This window comes from Podarcis liolepis (assembly GCF_965112155.1).
Source record: "Podarcis liolepis genome assembly, chromosome: 7".
In the NCBI taxonomy this organism is placed as follows: Eukaryota; Metazoa; Chordata; class Lepidosauria; order Squamata; family Lacertidae; genus Podarcis; species Podarcis liolepis.
In genome coordinates this window covers 54,507,371-54,524,966 of record NC_139561.1, presented here as the reverse complement: position 1 = coordinate 54,524,966, position 17,596 = coordinate 54,507,371, and the positions used below count along the sequence as shown (strand labels likewise).

Genomic DNA, 17,596 nt, shown 5'->3' with positions numbered 1-17,596 from the left:
GCGCTCTGCCTCCTAGTGGCAGCGCCTGAGCCGGGGGGTGCGGAGAAGGTGGTCGGGGGGCGAGACACCCACCCTCCCCAAGGAAGAAGGGGCGGAGATGGCCACGGCGGGAGTGAGGAGCAAAAAACGTTCTGCCCCGGGCATGCAAAACTCGGGAGCCAGGCTGGGTTGAAGGGGCGTCCGGTGCGAGGAAGCTACCCCTGTGGGGTAGAGGCAAATCGAAAGAGAGCCTCACCAAGAAACCCCAGCCCACGCGGAGCGAGGGACCGATCGGAGGTCGGTCCGCCGTTCCTTCCCTTCCGCTGCGGAAACTTCGCTGCTGGCATCGCCGGGGCTGCCCCTTCTGGCTGGAGCGCGCGCACGTGGAGCAGGCAGCAAATGGCTCCGCCCACCAGACCAGCGGCGGCCAATCAGGCTTCGGCGCGCCCCCCTCCCTAGGCCCAAAGAGCTCGGGGCTCTGTGGGCGCAGATACTTCCGGCTCTCAGTGGTCAGCAGGAGTGGCCCGCATGGGCCTCTCCCGGTGTGTGTTGGTGTATTGTGTGTGGCCAGTAGAGGACGGCGGAGACCGGGTGGGCGGGGCTAGTAGCTCCTCCCTCTCCTGTGTTTCGACTCCGCCCCTCGCCCCTCCCGCCATTCGCCTCAGACTCTCTCGCCGGGACTGAGGCGAGGCTTGCCTGGGCGCCGCAGCCATGGGCGAGCCTCCCGCTCCTTCCGCTTCGCCGCCTCCGGGCTCGGTGCTGTGCCGGCTGCAGTACCTGGAGGACGGGGACCCCTTCTCGTGCGCCGCCTTCCCGGAGCCGCGCCGCCCGCCCGCCCAGCCCGTCGCCGAGGCGCTGCCGCTCGCCGCCCAGCTGCCCGCCTTCCACCGCCTTCTCGACGCCCCGCTCCCGGTGAGAGAGAGAGATGTGCGCGGCCTCTGAGCGCGTGCAGAGCGCCGGCAGGCGAAACCGCAGCCGTAAGGTGCAACGGGGCAGGAGGCGGTAGAAGCCTCTGGCTGTGCTCCCCTCAGAAGTCCACGGGGCCAGCTGCTCCCTGGATGGGGCTGCCTGGCGACGCCGCCCGTGGCTACTAGTCCCGGTGGCGCTTGGTGCGAGGGGAGGACAGCGCTGTGCGCAGCTGGGGAGGTTGCTGCTTCCTGGAGCCCCACGGTGGTCATGTGCTTGGTTCCTATCTGGGCAGGATGCTGGGGTGGGGGTAGGAGAGAGGGGTGATCCAGCTTCTGGGAAGCAGCATCTGAAGGTCTCCCTGGAGGAGAGAAGAGCCACCAAGGGAGGCCTGGCTTTTTCTCCTTTTTTGCACTCTTATAGAAGGTCCACTTGCCTAACTTGAGATGGCCTTGTGGTGTATTAGAATGCAGTCCAGGTACGTTTGCATTGCGCAATTCTCTGTCTAACATGACATTTTTTTGCAGTCCAGAGATAACAAGAGAAAAAAAGCAGTGACAGAGATAAAATGATATATAAATTTTTGGCAGCCACAGGCATGAAATAGATAAGCGCTCAAAACACATGCAATAAATGAATATTGTCCAGTTTATATCTTGACATCATAGCTGAGAATGTATGCACTGACAAGATATTGATGGGCCTGTAGCATTTGCTGTGCCAGTATGACTCAAACCTTATATTTAGGCCAGATCAGATATTTTGATCACCATAGATTGGTGTTCAGTCATGCTGTTTGGTCAGCCTTGCAGAGGTATCCTAGGAACAGTTATTGGCTGCCTCAGTGGTATAGTCCCTGTGTTGTGTCTTGTAGCCTGGGCCAGCAGAGGTGGAAGATGTGTGTTTGGGTTCCTTTTCATCTCCTGGCCTCTAAATAAGCTGAACTCCCTACAATTAGATGTTGGTCTTGATTTGTTGTTTCATTTGCTGCTTTATTTTTGGCATGAAGCAGCTGAATATCTCATGTCAATAGTCATGGGGTATTTTTTTGTTGCGACTAAAGGGGGTTGGGAACAAACAGGCAAAGCCGTTCCAACTAAGTGTGCTTGGGTTTTAAACATGTGCTCTAGAGCCAGGCTGTGTGCACAAACAACAGCTCTTATTATAGTCTAGTTATTGCAGATATTGTAGGAATTGAGGGCTAAGTGAGACTTAACCCTCAGTGCCTCTTTGCATTTAACACAGACTCCCCTCACCCCACCCCTCTGCCGCTGCCACCGCCCTAAAAAAGGCAAAGAGCATCAACTGGGGATTCATCAATTGGGATTGCTGCTACGGTCTTGATGGAGGAATGTAACCCCTTTCTCTCCTGCTATAGTTTTGGGGAAAATACCTACTGTGAAGATGTTGATGCAAATGGAGGATTTCCTCCCAATGCAAAATACTTGCTTCAGAAGAGATTTCCTCGGGAGTGCCTTATTTCCCCTTCCACTCTTCACCTACAAACTTATGAAGTGTTCTCCTTACTCCTACTATTCATCTTCCAATTCAGCTCTTGCCTTCCTCCTCTGGCTTCTAAACCTGGAACTGCTCCTTGCAAAAATCTGTTGATCTCTCACTACAAAAGTCACTATTTGGTCCTTGTTTGGTGCCTTTGCTAGGGGGGGGGGTGTCACTCTCTCCTGCTTGACTCTCTTTATGCGAATGGAACGTCACAGCTCCCATCATCCCTGATCATTGGCTGCTGGGAGTTGAAGTACAACAGCAGCATCTGGAGGGCCACAGGTCACAAACACACCCTACTTTATGCCCGTCAGTCAGTCTCTGATTCTGTTTTCATCTGGTTTTTTGTCTGTCTAAGTGTTCTTTCAGTATTTACCTAGGTGGAGTATCTTCCTTTGTTTTCTCTTTGTTGAAGGGCCTGCCTGGGGATCTCTTGTTGTTTTCTGCTCTTTTCTCCACACACTGAATGACCACTTTCCCATGGCTTTCAGGACCACCTGTACACAGAGGTTGAAGCGTAGCTCTTTCCCTTTCACTCCCATTTCTGCATCACCCAACTGATATTTCTGTTCAGATGCTTCATTGTCTCAAGCGCCACTGCCTCCCAGACTGAACTTTTCATATTTCCTCTTTAGCTCTCCTTTTCTTACTGTATTTGTTGACAATGTTACCATGTATCAGGCAATACACGTGCCTGCAGAGTCTCTGGTGCTCTCCCTGCTGAAATTGGGCTTGGAAGGAAGCTTCCTATTGTAGGCAATGGAACAGGTGGGCAGTGTGCGCTTGGTGCCAATGGCAGAGTCCGTGGTTTGCGAATGGGGGCCTAGAAAGCTTGGTTGATTCCCGCCACCCCATGTATACTGTTGAACAGGCCTGCAGGCCTTGGTTGAATGCCCTCTCTGTTCCCTGTATTCACTCTGTAGCTGAGCCATCTTGTTTAACTTCTTTCCAACTTTACAGAGACCCTCCCTCTGTTTCCTTGAGAAAGGCAGTGACAAAGGTGATTGGTGTGGGCTGCAGAGTGTTGGGTAGACATGAGAAGTGTGGGCTGAGAGACTGTAAAGGATGCTGGGTATGTCTCAAGATCAATTTGCTACATGGTAGATGGGTGAGTAGTGGGAAGTGCAAGAGCTCATTGAAAGACCTGGTGGAACATGCCTGAATTAAAGGTGCCAGCCTCAGGCTAAGTGGTTGCTCCCCCCCCCTACTTTTAGAGTGTGAAAATCACTTTAATTAGTGAGTACTGTTAGTCATATCCTCACATAATTCACTTTTTTGTTTAGTGTTCTTACAAGGGAAATCAGTTCCTGAAATTCTTGTTCCAGACTGACCTTTGTAGTACAAAACATGCTTTCTGAAGATGACCCACACTCTGACTCCTGGAATGAGTCTTGTCTGTCCACATTTAATCCTAAAAGCATTTGCAGAGCCTGTCACGTGTGCCCTAGTAGGGGCGTAGCCTTATTGGAGATGTTGGGCTGATGTAAAGGGGCCTCATTCTGAGGGCATTCCTGATGAAGCAGCAAAGGTGCTGCCCCTTGAGGGTGGACTGAGTGCTGGTTTTAGTAGCAGCAAATCAATGGTGTTGCTGGAAACTTCTCTCCTGTACGCTGAGCAGACGGGATAATCATGCACAGCAAAGACCAGCTTCTGTGTCCAAAATTAGTCCAGTGACAGTCAGATTTTCCTCTGGAGTTTGTTTCAGCTATTTCATCTGGGAATATTAAAAATAAACGTTCTCCCAAGTATACTCAGGGCCATCAAGAACTTCTTGTCCTCTGTCTTGGGAGGGCTATTCCTGACTCCCAACTTTGTGTACTGCTTTTGACAAGAGGGCTAGTTTCTTGGCCATCTTGTTTTCAGTTATCCCCCACTACCATTGCCTGCCACAGGTAATGATGAGCCAACCTTCCCCAACCTTTTGCTCTCCAGATGTTTGGGGCTGATCGGAGTTATAGGTGGGTGCCAGCTTGTGGGAGGCTGCTCTAAGATTTGTGCTACATCAGCAAACTTAAGCAGATAAATTCACCCCACCCCCCAGGAACTCTATTTTGGAAGATTCTGAAAGTTGCCATGTTGACAATAGCCTTGATCTCATGCCTGTCTTGCATATCCCAGGTGAGGCTCGGAACTCTGAGGGGCTGGAAAGCAGAGCAGCCAAGGGAGAAATCCATATGGGTTGCAGGAGCAGCTGAGCAAGTGACACTTCTGAGCAGTACTACACTAGACTCTCCTTCACTGAAGTTTTAAAAGCAGAGGTTGGATGCCCATCTGTCATTGATGCTTTAGTTGAGATTCCTGGGTTGGACTAGATGACCCTTATGATTCTGTGGCTAGGCTCTGTGACCAGTGCTGGTTGCTGAGCATCCCCTCCTAACCACAGCCTCTGACTTTCAAGACTTGGGTGAGGCCCACGGCTGCCACACTTCAAAAAGAAGTGCAGGCTGGCCCTTTCGGAAAACAGAGAGAGCAAGCTTCAGCACACAGCACACGGTGACAGAGTCCTGTGTTTTGATGAGAAGCAGGGCTTAGCCTCAGTTTCCAGGCCAAAAGGAGAGTTGATCAGCTTGCCTGCCAGAGCAGTCGTGGGTGCCTGTTCGTCATTATGTTCCTTGTTTTCTGAGCACTGTTGGCATGAAGGGTTGGCTCTGCTTGTGACACCCCTCATTAATCATCAGGGGCTGTTCTCTTTCGGGCACAAGCGCAACGTAAATAGTGTGGTCCTGGTACATTTGTCTCCTTCCTTTCTGCAGAATTTGAGCCTAAACAATCTGGTCACATGGTGCAGAATGGAAGGTGCAGGGGGAAGGAATGGGATAAGAAAGGTGGGCATCTAGACTGACTTCTCTGATGCGAGGCTCGGTTTTGGGGGACAGTAGCCATGAGAAGAGATGTTATGAGTTCTGGAAGCTCTGCCAGCCTGGACAGGTCTAGCTTGTGAGCCTTTCTCAGATGATGGCCACGTTGCTGGATAAATATGAGAGCTAGGAACTTTCTACTTCTGGTCTCCTCCTCCTCTTGAGATGAGTAGAATGCCAAATTATCCACTAGACATCTTCTAATTCTGAAGTGGGAAGTTCTCAGTAGCCAGGATCCCCATCAGGGATTAATTTCTCTCTTGCCTCCTATAGCCTATGGAGGAATGGATCTTGCAGCAGTTTTTAAATGGTGACTGCAAGAAGCTGTCTGATCCTGAAGCAGACTATTGGGGGTCCATCTGTCTCAGTTTTGTACACACCAGTGGTTCCAGTTAAGTACTTCAGACCCTCTGTTTTTCAGAAGCCAAGCTATGAACCCCCTACTTTTGAAAATTTTGATATCTGTATAGAAGTTTTTGTTATGTAAATGGACCCCCTGAAGTCCAAAGACCACCAATTGGGAACCGCTGGTCTACCCAGTGTTAGAAATTAGCCAGGCACATTTTGCAACTGGCATGGCTCCAATTGCAACCACATGGAGATCTCTGGATGCCAGGTTGGCAACTGAGGAATGCAAAATGCCAGAGGAGGAGGAACTGAAATATTTTCCTTGAATCCTGAATTGGTTTTATTTGATGTTTTAATGTGATGTAAACCGCTCTGAGGTTTTTTTCTTTAAAGTATAAAGCGGTATAGAAATGAAATTAATAATAATAATACCTCACCGTAAAAAACCCCTAGTCATTCCATTGTGGTGACTGCAACCTAGGTTTCAGGTGCTACTTGGCGGTTAGATTATATATCTGAGTCTCTAACAGTGGACTCTACACTAACTGTCAGCAGTTCTTACGCATTCAGGCAGGGAATCTTTCCTACTCTCCTTGGAGATGCAACTCAGGATCTTTTGTATGCAAAGCAGATGCCCTACCACTGCGCCTAAAGATGAAAGCTTCTCATGCTAGCTCATGGCCTGGCAACTTCCTGGGCAAAAGAGGTGGTCCTTCTGCTTTAGGGGAGGCTGGCAGCACACTCCATGTGCTCATTTTAAAAATAGATTTATATCCTGTCTTTGAGAAAAATGATCATGAGATACAAGTTAAACATATAACAATATATAGAACGTTCCAACAAAAGGCAGAAAATCAGTACAATATAGTCATAGGTAAAGCTCGTGGAGACAACCATTAATAAAACGAGCCACTATCCCACGGCCACTAAAACACAGCCAAGCTCAACAGTTGAAAAGTCCTGTCCACTTAGCCTTCCTTCAAGAAAGATCCTGCAAGAATAATGAAGTTTTAAGATCTCATTAGAAAGCCCATAGTGCCGCTGTTTGATGGAGCCCAGTTGGCCATGAATCTCATTGGAGAGCGGCCACTGCCGCATCCCTGCCAATTCCACCTTTCCTTGGGGTGGGCAAAGAAGGGCCTCTGTTGCTGACCCCCAAGTGCAGCCAGGTGTGTGCAGGTATGGGTGGTCATCCACATATTGATGCCACTTCAGTCCAAGCCTCTGGGTCACTCCCCCCCCCCCGCCCAAGCAGTTTCATGTAGATGTTCATGTAGATGTTGCATAGAGACACTTGTGGCACTGATCCTTGAGTGAAGGGGTCATGTTTGGATACAGGCCAGCCCGTTGCCTTTTTGAATAGCCCTGCAACATGTCTTTCTGCCTTCCCAGGCCCATTGTCCTTCACTGAAGCTGTCCAGAACGTGGACAGGCAGGACTGGAATGGCCTGAATCAGTCTTGGAACTGAGAATACTGTGCCCTCTTTGAGGTTGAGCAGGATTCCTGCCAAAGCTCATCACAGGAGGGAGGGGCAGCAGCAGGCCTGGGACTTAGCCAGCCTTTCTTCTTCACAAGGCTTGTTAACTCTACATTGCCTGCCCTTGGAGAGCAACCAAAGAGTTGATGGTGAGGAGGGGATTTGCATCACAGCCCTTTTCCCAAGAGGAGCTGTTTCATGTATCAGTACCTGCTGTGCCTTCCACTGGGAGAGGAGCATCTCCCTGCCTGTCCTGGCTGAGCAGCAGGTGAGAGGGGCAGCCTAATCCCTCTCTGGATTGCACAGCTCTCCTTGCATGAATGTGTCGATCCAAGTTTGGCTAGTTTGCCAGCCCTTCAGAGTGTTGGATGTGGGGCTTCCTATCCCTGTTCTGATCAATGCAAAGCCTACTATTTGGAAACAGAGCTGTATCGCTAGTTTGTTTTTGTTTTTTGTTTTTGCTTAAAGGCAATATTCCCCTCAGATCAGGCATTTCCCTTGTGATGGCTTTTGGGAATAGCTGGGAGCTTCCTGTTGTGGTGATGAGGTCTGACTCAGCATGGGGTGAGTCAGCTGCAAGTCTTGCAAAGGGAGGGAGGGGTGTGGCGGCAGATCTCAATCTTCCCTGTCTCTGAGATGAAGTTGGTTGCATCTCTCTGGGCTTTCTTGATAGCATCCGTCTGTCTCTGGAGACAGTGGAGGAGTCTGCCTTTGGGAGTGAAGGCAAACTGTTGGGAGGAGGGGAGAAACCCCACAGCCCTTGGCTTTTGGTGCAGCCTGCCTGTCTCTGCAATATTGGGCTAGCAACATTTTCCCCTTCCCAAGCCTGACACCTCACTTCCCGTTTTTCCAGCATATCTGGCATACTTGGGTCACCTGGGGAAGCTATTTCTCCCAAGAACCATCCTCACAATCTTGCTTTGCTCTGCTCTTCAGGCTGATCTCTGTGTCTTTCCTGCAAGCTTCCTCTGCTACTTCTAAAGCAGAAATAGCCCCTACCACACCACTTTTCTTTCCTGTCCCTCTTTCTGAACACCTGGTGCAGTTGGTGCAGGCAGGGGGCCAAACCACCTTGGCATCTTCTCTAACCTCATCACATTGACCGCAAAGAGTTTCTGGAAATGAGAGATCCTAGTAGCATGCTGCCTGTAGATTGACACAAAGCTACCACTGGAAATGGAATCTTTTATGCAGTTTCAACATATGCTACTCAGTTCCTCAAGCCAGAGGATTCTCTGTGTGACTTACAACACAATTAAAATCCACTTAAGCAGTAAAACCAGTAAACAGAAAGTGGAATAGAGACACCCAACTCCTTTCTGCAGTCACTCTTTGGGCAGTTCCCTCTTTTGCTGGTCATTTTCAGACATTGCCTTCATCTTCTGCTGGGGTTTTTATCCACTGAGTGGTCTTTGCATTCCAAGAATTCTGAGTTGCAGCTCACCCTTCCTGAGTTCTTTGCTCACCCCAAGGCTCATGTTGCTCATCCACTGAGGAAAGCCAGCTGCTGGAGGCTCTATCTGCTTTGGGGTCCTCCTTCCTGGGGGACGTAGAGCCTAGGGCTTTATTTCATAATGACTTTGGTTCTGCATGCTTTAGAACAGGAGTGGCCCATGGTCGGCATCCAGCCCACCACCGTAGCTGTACCTGTGGCGATTCACCCACATTCAGAGCAGAGGGAAGGGTAGCACAAGGGTGGAAGAGGAAGCTGCGGGTGGGTTTCTAATCAGCTTAACCTTGCATGCCACCTTTTCTGGTAGCAAGTATTCGTACTTGAGGGTATGTCTGGAGCCAGGGAGGGTTCTGCGCTAACCACCCCCAAATCATGGGAAGTTGGCTATCACTTCCTTGTGTCTTTTGAGTCACTGGGGGAGAGTCTGAATTAGTCCTTCTGTTAAACTTGAAGGGTTTGGGGAAGGAGCACAGGGTGCCTGTCAGGATGGGCCTGTTCCCTGTGCTAGTCAGCCTGCTTGGCTCACCTGCCCACTGCTCACCTGGCTTTGGCTACTCAGGACTGTTTCCTCACTTTCGCTTTGCTTTCTTTGCTGCCCTGTTGATTCCCTAAGTGAGCAGGCAGGCAGACTCCCTCTCTAATATTGGATGTGCTTGTGTTTTGCAGCTGGAGGACTGCACCTTGCAAGTCTTGCCTTCTGGGCACTACCTGGACCTGGAGCTTTCCCTGCTGGAGCAGAAAGATGAGCTGGAAGGGTTCTATGAAGAAATCAGGTGAAAATATCTCTCTGCTGCAGGGTATATTTACTCTTTCCCAACCTGTATTGGGCAGCACTTTCCATAGGTTTCTGGCTTCACAGGTTGCCATTTAACCCTAACACCTGATGCAATCTTGTCAAGCAGATCCCGAAATATGGTTGTTAGTAGATGTCCACACTTGTGAAGTTGGCATGGTTAGGTGGTCAGTGCCCCAGGTTCCTCTTGCCTCCCTCCTGAGCTAGTGGCATCTTCTGTCTTCAGCTGTTTGGTGAGCAAAGGTGTTGAAGAGGAGGGGGAGGAGGTTCCCAGGCTGGCAAGTGTTCTTGGGAAGCAGACGGGGGCTCAGGGAGCCTGTGCTGATCTAGGTCCTGTTTCCTTTTCTGTCGTTGCAGCAAAGGGAGACGGCCTATCCTGCTTCTCCGCACACAGCTCTCTGTCCGAGTCCAGGCCATCCTGGGTGAGTCTCAACTCTGTTATTGCTTGGAGCTCTTTAGCTCTTGCTGACCACGGATTCTGAAAGCACTTGTTGGGATTGGCCTTCCAAGGCACGACCATGGGAGGGCTAACACAGGGTCAGCTGCTGCTGTTGCTGCCGCTGCCGCTGCCTAACTCTGAACTTGGCTTCTTCTATTGCTATGCGGGGGAGAAAATACCTTGATGTGGGTTATCTGGAATTTTTTTCTGTGCAAATTAGGGTAACTTGCCCTGGAAAACTTTCTGCTGCCCTCAAGAGTGATCCAGTCCAGTAGGTTTACTTTTATTTTTACTTAGTAAGCAAAGCTAAAAGTGCTGGAACCGCCAAGTCTGCCCAATTATTTCTACTCCCTCTAGGGTACAAAAGATAGACAAGTCAAGCTTATTATCTCTTCCTATTTTAATTTGAGTGTGTAACAACCAAGAAACTCTTCCAAACTGAGGTTTTACCCAGATTACCAGTGCCAGTTTGCAAGCCTGAAATAGGGCTCTTGGGACACCTTGCTTTGCAGCACAGTTAGAGCCTGTGGCCTTTCATCTCCCATGGGTCAGGGTGATGGCAGTTGTTGTTCAACAATGTCCAGAGGGCCAAAGATTCCCCATTCCTACTTAGCAGCCTTAAGGTACCTTTGTCCAACTGAAGGAATCAACTCTTCACAACTCATACGGAGGGGGAGGGAAGCTTTGCTTCTCAACTGAGCCAGCAGACGGCTGCCTCTTCCCTCTGCCTCCTGCCTGCAATTGTTCTGCATGCTACTCTGCTGTTGCTTCAGTCCTGCCTGCTGTTTCCTTATGATTCAGCACACGCACTCCCGGGCTTCCCTTGGTTTGCATCCAGTCTTGTCAGAGCTGATAAATGTTGCAAGTATTTCCGGAGCCTGTGTGGGCGGCTGCTGGGCCTCTCCCTCTGCACTCAAAATAGACTCCATGTACTGGACAGCAGGACTGCCCCAAGAGAGAGTCCTGGAGAGCCAGAGGTTTATCTGGGAGGTGCAGTTGGGTGACCACAGTGAGGGAGGATGCTGGTGGGAGGAAGTGCTGAAGCACCGGCTTCTTCCCTGTGGCTTCTCTCATTATCCCAGTGTGGCCAGAAGAAGTCAAGCCTCAGAAGAGGAGGAAGGGGCTTGAGTGGTGATGCTTAACTAAGTCAGTGGAGAGGGTTCCTTCCTGCTTAATCTTTCATATAGCAAGGAATTCTAGAAACCTGGCAATTGTTAGAGTAGTAGCTAGTTAGTATTTTCTGACTAGGATGGTTGCAGTTCCAACACATACGGACAATAATGGTAGTTATAAGGAGTTAGCAGAAGATGCTGAATCTACACTGAAGAGACCATGAAGGCAACAAGGGTTCGGCTTGGTAAACAGCCCTGCTCTTTGAGTTCCCAGGGCTCTGTTGCTGCCTGCTTGGGAAATATGTACCCTTAAAGAGTGTCTTTTGAAGGGGCTACAACCATGGAATGTAGCTTGGAAGTCAGGCAAATAATGGAGTGTGAGAAAAGAGAGAAGTCCTTGGCCCGGCAGGAATCATAAAAAAACACATGGCTTTCTGTTGCTTTTCCTGCCATAGTTTTGCAAATTAAAGTTCTACAGTCACAACCCTACTTGGGTTCTTGCTTCACTCATGAAACATTCTGGGAAAGGTTTGGCAGACGCAATCCTGAAGTGGAGCCAAAGTTCACAGGCTGCTCTTTGACCTTGTTGTTCCTGGCAGGCTAGTGTCAGGGGGGGAAATGTGCTTGCTGTTGTGGTGGACCAATGCACTCCATTATCTGAATGCTCCTCTACAGATATTTCTATGTACTGTTTCTGTGGGGTCACTTGCCTCTTCATTATCCAACCCTTGCTTTCTTTCTCTGTCAGAGGGTCTCTCTACATAGGGCCAGAAAGCTGCAGAGAAGTGTCGAGTGCCAGGCCTTTTCCCTGGGGGGAGTGGGTTCTGTTTGCATGGTTGCGTTCTCTTGCAGTAGGACTGTAGGTGCTGATTGATACCCCTGATGGTATTTTTACTTAGGCAGAAATAATCCAATTGGTCGCACATAACTCTGCCCAGGAAAAGATAGACTCTAGTGCAATATTTTCTGCCCCACATTTTCTTGAAACCTACAGGGAGGGGGACTCCACAGCCAGCTAGACAAATGTTTTCCATTGGTGAGAAAAGAAGTGATTCCCGGCTTTTAATTAAAATCTGCGTGCTTTTAACATGTTCTGATACGGTACATCACCATTATCACTATGTACCGTGCTAGCTCTCAAACTTGACTTGCTGAATGTTGGAAGATTCAGGACAGACATAATTAAGTATTTCTTCACATGGTGTGTGATTAAACGATGGAATTCACTTCCACAAGAGATAATTATGGCCACTAACTTGGATGATGTTAAAAGAGAAATAGACAATTTCATGCCTATGAAATAGACAATTTCATGTCCTCTAGCCACAGTGGCTGTGTTCTACCTCCACTGTTGGAGAAAGGATACTTCTTAATACCAGTTCCTGGGAAACACCACAGGGGAGAGGTTTGTTGCATGCATGTTGTGCTTATGTACATCCCATAGGCTTCTAGTGGGCCTCTTCTTTGAGAACAGGATGTTGGGCCACTGGTCTGATCCAGCAACCTGTTCTCATCTACGTGGGGTGTTTGGGTTGCCATCACAAAGCTGACCACCTCCCCTACATATCACCAGTTGCTTTTGAAACTTCTTTCAGTTTACAAAGCAGCTGACAGTCTGGGGAGAAAAGCAAGTCTAAATCCCAGGACCTTGCTTGGGGGTGGAGCTGCCAGTTACACTTGCCCTGGGCCTTGGAGGGCTAAGTTGGCCATGGGGCCGTGCCAGTGACCGACTGCTTTTTGGTTTGAGGTTATAACTTTATTTCAATAGGACTCCTGCCCCCAAGCCTCAGACAAGCTCTGCACAGGCCTGCTGAATTCCCCTTCAATGCACTGGGCTAATTTCCTGGTTGCTGGATCCTGAACATAGCCTGGTGCTCCTCCTTGCCCAGAAAGTGATGGGGAAAGAGGACTAAGCAGGTGCCATCTGGGGACGAACCTGGCTCTCTGCTGCTATGTCTGTCCATGTGAATCTTTGGCCCTTCATTTCCAGGGGTTGGAAGAAGCACTCTGAGCAGCCTGGCGACATCTCCTGGGTTTTCTGCCTTCAATTATTAACAAGCACTTTTTAGTTCTTAAAAACTTGTTCAAATTTTTAACACGTGATGAAACCTTTTGGGTTATATCCAGTTGCATCCCTCTGTTGTCCTTGGTGCCAGGCAATAGAAGGGACACCTCTCCTCCTTCTGGCATCAGGTCTGTGGGCTCTTTGTGTAGGGCTGGCCCTCTCCTAGATGCCTGCCCTGCTCCCCCACCTCCCCATTCAGCTGATGATTCCTCAGTGTGGAAACAATTGTGCCCTCCTGCAGAGTGAAGTTTGCAAGGAATTCCAGGGAGGCTCCCACTGCTGCATTTAGGCCTGTTGCCCAGTTGGCTGTCTTCAGTCTCCTTTTAAGCCACAACAGCTCCAGAGTGCCATAACCTCATTCAGTTCAAGTTGGGTAAACTTTTAATTTTGGACATGTGCGGGAAGGGCAGTGCTTCCACCGGAGGTTGTCACACAGTGTGTGCCTTGAAATGCAGGAGCTGGGAACTTGTGAAGAATCCGTCCTGCTTCAGAGCCAGGCAGCCAAAATGCTCGTTCTAGAACTCCTGCTTCCATTGTCGTGGCAGGGGAAGTGAACAGCCCATGTGAACGCAGTGGTTCCTTAGGCAGCTTACAGAAAGCACACAATAAGATCATTTTAAAATGAAAGAGAAACCTACATACAACTTTTTAACCTGTGGTTCTTGAAGATGAGAAAGTTTTGCAAGGGTTGGTAATTTGACAGGCCCCACATGCTTCCATTTGAAGGGGGAAGGCATGATGTGTAAAGGCATGTGAGAATAAAGCTAGATTGAATGCAGCTAGTGTTTGGGAAGATACTTTTCACTGCTAGCCTGTTGGGTGAGTCTTTTGCCGTAACCATGCTTACTTGTGGGTAGGCTCATGGTTGGTTGTATAAGAGGGGATCTCCTGGTGCATTTGCAAGCTTCCTTCCACCTGCAATATGCAGGTGTTAGGTGCAGGTGTCATCTTTTCCACAGACTCATAGCCTACCAGAGGCAGTGGCCAAGTCCATTAACTTAGCTGCTGTCATTTTGCTGAAATGGGACTCTCTGACCTCTTGAGCAACAACATTCCCAAGAAGACAATTGGGACTACTGCACAAGTGGCTCTTCCTCTCCTGCACCTTCTGAACTGTCCCCCTCTTTCCTTCCTGTCTGCCTGATCCATGTCTGGCTCTTTTCCTCTGTGTGCACATGCTCTTTGGCTCACGTGCCCATTCCCAGCAGTGGCACTGTCATCGGCATGCAGATGTGCTCCCTTGCCAGACCCTTGTGCACCAGGCTGCCAAGGCAGGAAGTGTTGGAGGTTTGTCTTCATTCATAGAGGAAGTGGAGCTTCCGTTCTGCCTCCTGCTCATCTCCACCTTCGCAGGCTGCCACTGCTGTAGTAAAATCTACTCTTGCTCCTTTGCAGACTCCAGGGTGAGGCCCCTGTGCTTTGAGCGAGAGTGACTTGGAAAGCAAGACGCTAGGAGCAAGGTGCTCGTCCTCCTAACCAGCCCCCTGGACCTGCTAGGACACTGTCCTCAATCCCCACCCAAGGCAGCTGCCTTCACCACGGCCTGTCTGTCTCTGCACTCGCTTGCCTGCCTGTACCTCCCACATCCCTTTGCCGAGCAAGCAGTGATTCCTATGAATGCTGCAACTTGATGGAGTGGGCAGCAAAATGGGGGTGCAAGTGGGCACCTTCACCTGCCTTACCATTCCACCTGCAGTGGGTCAGGACATCCCTACCACCTGTTCAGCAGTCACACCAAGAAGGAGAAGTCCCGGATGGTACCAGCAGAGCAGGGCCGGTGACCTCTCTGCTCTACCATTCTCTTTGAGAGAGAATTCCTCAAGGGAGAGAGGCATTACCTGCCATTTCATTTTGACTAGTCAGTGACACTGGCTACCTTGACATCTTGGTGCCTGAGGGAGGAGTTGCAAATGGCACATCCATGTCTCGATGGAGCTTTGGTCTGTTCCACGGAGGAAGAGGAGCCCCCCCCCCCGCTTGCTTGTTTATAGTGTGCAGGTCCCGTGCTCTGGGCTGAGAGAGGAGAAGAAAGAGCAGCCTGGCCTCCCTCCCTCTCTCTTTTGTCAGAGGTCTCCCTCTGGGCATAGGAAGCTGTAAGAGATATTTATATAGTATTGCAGAAAACAGGAAGACTGCAAGCTCTGCGCCAGCCGGCCTTACTTGGGCTACAGCTGCTCTCTGGCGCTTGGCCCACAGAGGTGGCCTGAGGAGAATGGCCGCAGCTACTCTTCTGTTTCGGAATGGGGGCATTGGGAAGAAGCAGGGGCAGGCAGAGCTGAAGGAGCAACCTTTGGCAGTGCCACTTTGTGTGGGGAAAGGGCCATAGCTTTGTGGTAGAAGAGCATTGGCAACTCCTGCCTGTTGTCAGTGGCACCACTCCTGCCTGAGAAGAGATCCACGGCCGCAGGAAGGCCGATAAGAGGGAGGGCTGGCCGGAGGAGCTGATTCTCTCTGCTTCAAACCTGAGCCAATATTGGCTTCAGAAGACGGAAGCCCCACAGGGTCGGTTGCTTTCTGGGGAGGGGTAGAAGAGCAGCTGTTAGGCATGCAGAAGGTCCCAGGTTTAATTCCTACTAGCAGCATTTCTAGGTGAGGTTAGGAATGTCCTCTGCATGAAACCCTTGAGAGCCATGGCTGGCTCTCAGTGTATGTATACTTTTTGAGCTAGAGGGACCAAGTGGTCTAATGACTCCATATAAGGCAGATGATGTGTTCTGTACCATAGGCATTGCGTGGTGCCCTTTATTCCTTGTTATTATTATTTGTTTTATTATTATTTATTAGATGTATATACCGCCCTTCATCAAAAGATCTCAGGGTGGTTCGCAATATTCTCCACAGTTGTGCTCCCCACACAACTGAATCACACCCCTTTGCCCTTTCCTGCTCTCCCTTTCCACTCTGCCTTCTGTGTCTGGTCTGACTTGAGTTGCAAGCCTGTGCAGTGCCCATGAGTTGAGGTGGGGGATGCAGGAAGGACAAGAGAAAGCAGATCCGCCAGAAGCAGCCCTAGAAGCCCCACGGTTCTCAGGGGTTTCTGGGGGTGATGAGGCACCCCTTAGGGCCTCCCTCTGGGGCTGGGCCAGGCCACTTCAGATGGCCAGGAAGGACTGAATGGCTGGACACTCCCGGACAGAAGTAGGCGAACCTGTCAAGATGGGCTTGCCCAAAAAAGGGGCCTTAAATAGAGGGAGAAATTGCAGGCTACTTCTAAACATCCAGGGAGGTTCTGGCTCAGAGGGAGCATTGACAGTCTGTTCTCTCAGCCTCTGAAGTGATGCTTCTGCTGCTGGGCTGATTCATGGGAGCCCTCGTGGGCAGCAAATGTGTGAGAGCCACGTGGCAGTGGTTCCAATGAAGGAGAGAGTAGCCTATATCCTGGCAGCTGCACCAGTTGCAATTTCTGAAAGTCTGCAAAGGCAGCCAGATGTAGGGCTCCTTACACTAGTTTGTCTTTGATGTTACCGGTATGAAAGTAGGAGAGGATTCATCCACCCTTTCTAGATAAGAAGGTGCATGCTATGAGATTTAAAAGTTCTTTTAGAAACTCCCTCTAGTGCTCAGGTTCAGGGATGGCAGCCAGTCCCAAACCTCAGCCCTTTAGTGCAATAGCACAGTGGAGGATGTTCTTAGGCATGGGGGGGGGGGGCAGAGGAGCTGCCCCTTTCCTTCCCATAAATTGCATCAAAGTGCTCAAGTAAAGAAATGCTTTTGGGTGGAAAAGACTGAACTTGTAAAATTAAAAGGGAAGCAGGTGCTTGTGGGTTCTCTTCTTTGGCTGGGCCAGTTGTTTCTGGTCAGCTGCAGCTACTGTGCTTATTCTGCCTTGCTTGGTTTTGCTTCTTCAAATAATGGCAAGTGACTGGCCCCAGGTCACCCAGGGCCTTGAACCCTGGTTGCCCAAGTCTTAGTCTGGCGCTTTCATTGCTGTGCCACATCATTAGGTTGTTTTTGCATTCTTTCAAGCTAGCACTTCCAGGCATCCTGAAAGCAGCTGGTGAGGAGGGGTCTCCTCCTGCTGCTGATTCTTTTGGAGCTCTGAGATGGACCCAGGGGTGCCTGTTCCTTACGGACAGAAATATTTTGTTTTTCCTTCAGAGAAGCTCTACAGGTCAAAGGGCCCTGAACTGAGGCGCTCCCTCTTCTCACTGAAGCAGCTTTTCCAGGTAAGGTTCCTGCCTGGCCCACCCTGTTCTGCCCCCAGCAGGCGCGGCTTTGTTGGGGGGGGGGGATTGAGACAGCCAGCCCACTGCTCTGTGTGGACACCACCAGGCTCTGCTGCTGACTCTTCATTTCCCCTCCTCTTTGCTCTTGCAGCTTCTGTTCTCCTCTTGTGAGACTGGACTGTGCACAGACCTGTTCCCTATATGAGAAGGCAATAAGCAAACAGCCTCCCCCCATGCCCCCTCCCCCAGCAGGAGAATCTCCCAGATTGTGGGCGGCAAGTGGAGGGGTGAGCATGCACAGTACGAGGATTGCAAACATTCCTCTCTCTGGATTTCTGCTGCAGGAGGATAAGGACCTGGTGCCTGAGTTTGTGAATTCAGAAGGGCTGACGTGTCTCATCACAGTGGGAGCTGAGGCTGACCAGAATTACCAGAACTATATCCTCAGGGGTAAGTGACCACCAGGCCAGCAGGAAGTGGAGAGAGTGTATGAGAG

The 17,596-nt window shown here is 50.2% G+C and overlaps 1 protein-coding gene across 4 annotated transcripts in view; it reads left to right on the top strand.

The window, feature by feature from the left end:
* Positions 1-627: 627 nt before the first annotated feature.
* Positions 628-17,596, top strand: part of FHOD1 (formin homology 2 domain containing 1) — a 32,903-nt gene continuing 15,934 nt past the window's right edge. For 2 of the 4 annotated variants that reach the window (XM_083514914.1, XM_083514913.1), the window contains exons 1-5: positions 628-891; positions 9,192-9,298; positions 9,676-9,740; positions 17,033-17,100; positions 17,445-17,550. In XM_083514914.1, coding sequence (XP_083371040.1) covers positions 691-891; positions 9,192-9,298; positions 9,676-9,740; positions 17,033-17,100; positions 17,445-17,550 — 547 coding nt within the window. In that variant the 5' untranslated portion in view covers positions 628-690. The remainder of the gene's footprint in view (positions 892-9,191; positions 9,299-9,675; positions 9,741-17,032; positions 17,101-17,444; positions 17,551-17,596) is intronic. The other 2 variants (XM_083514916.1, XM_083514915.1) reach the window with 1 other exon arrangement.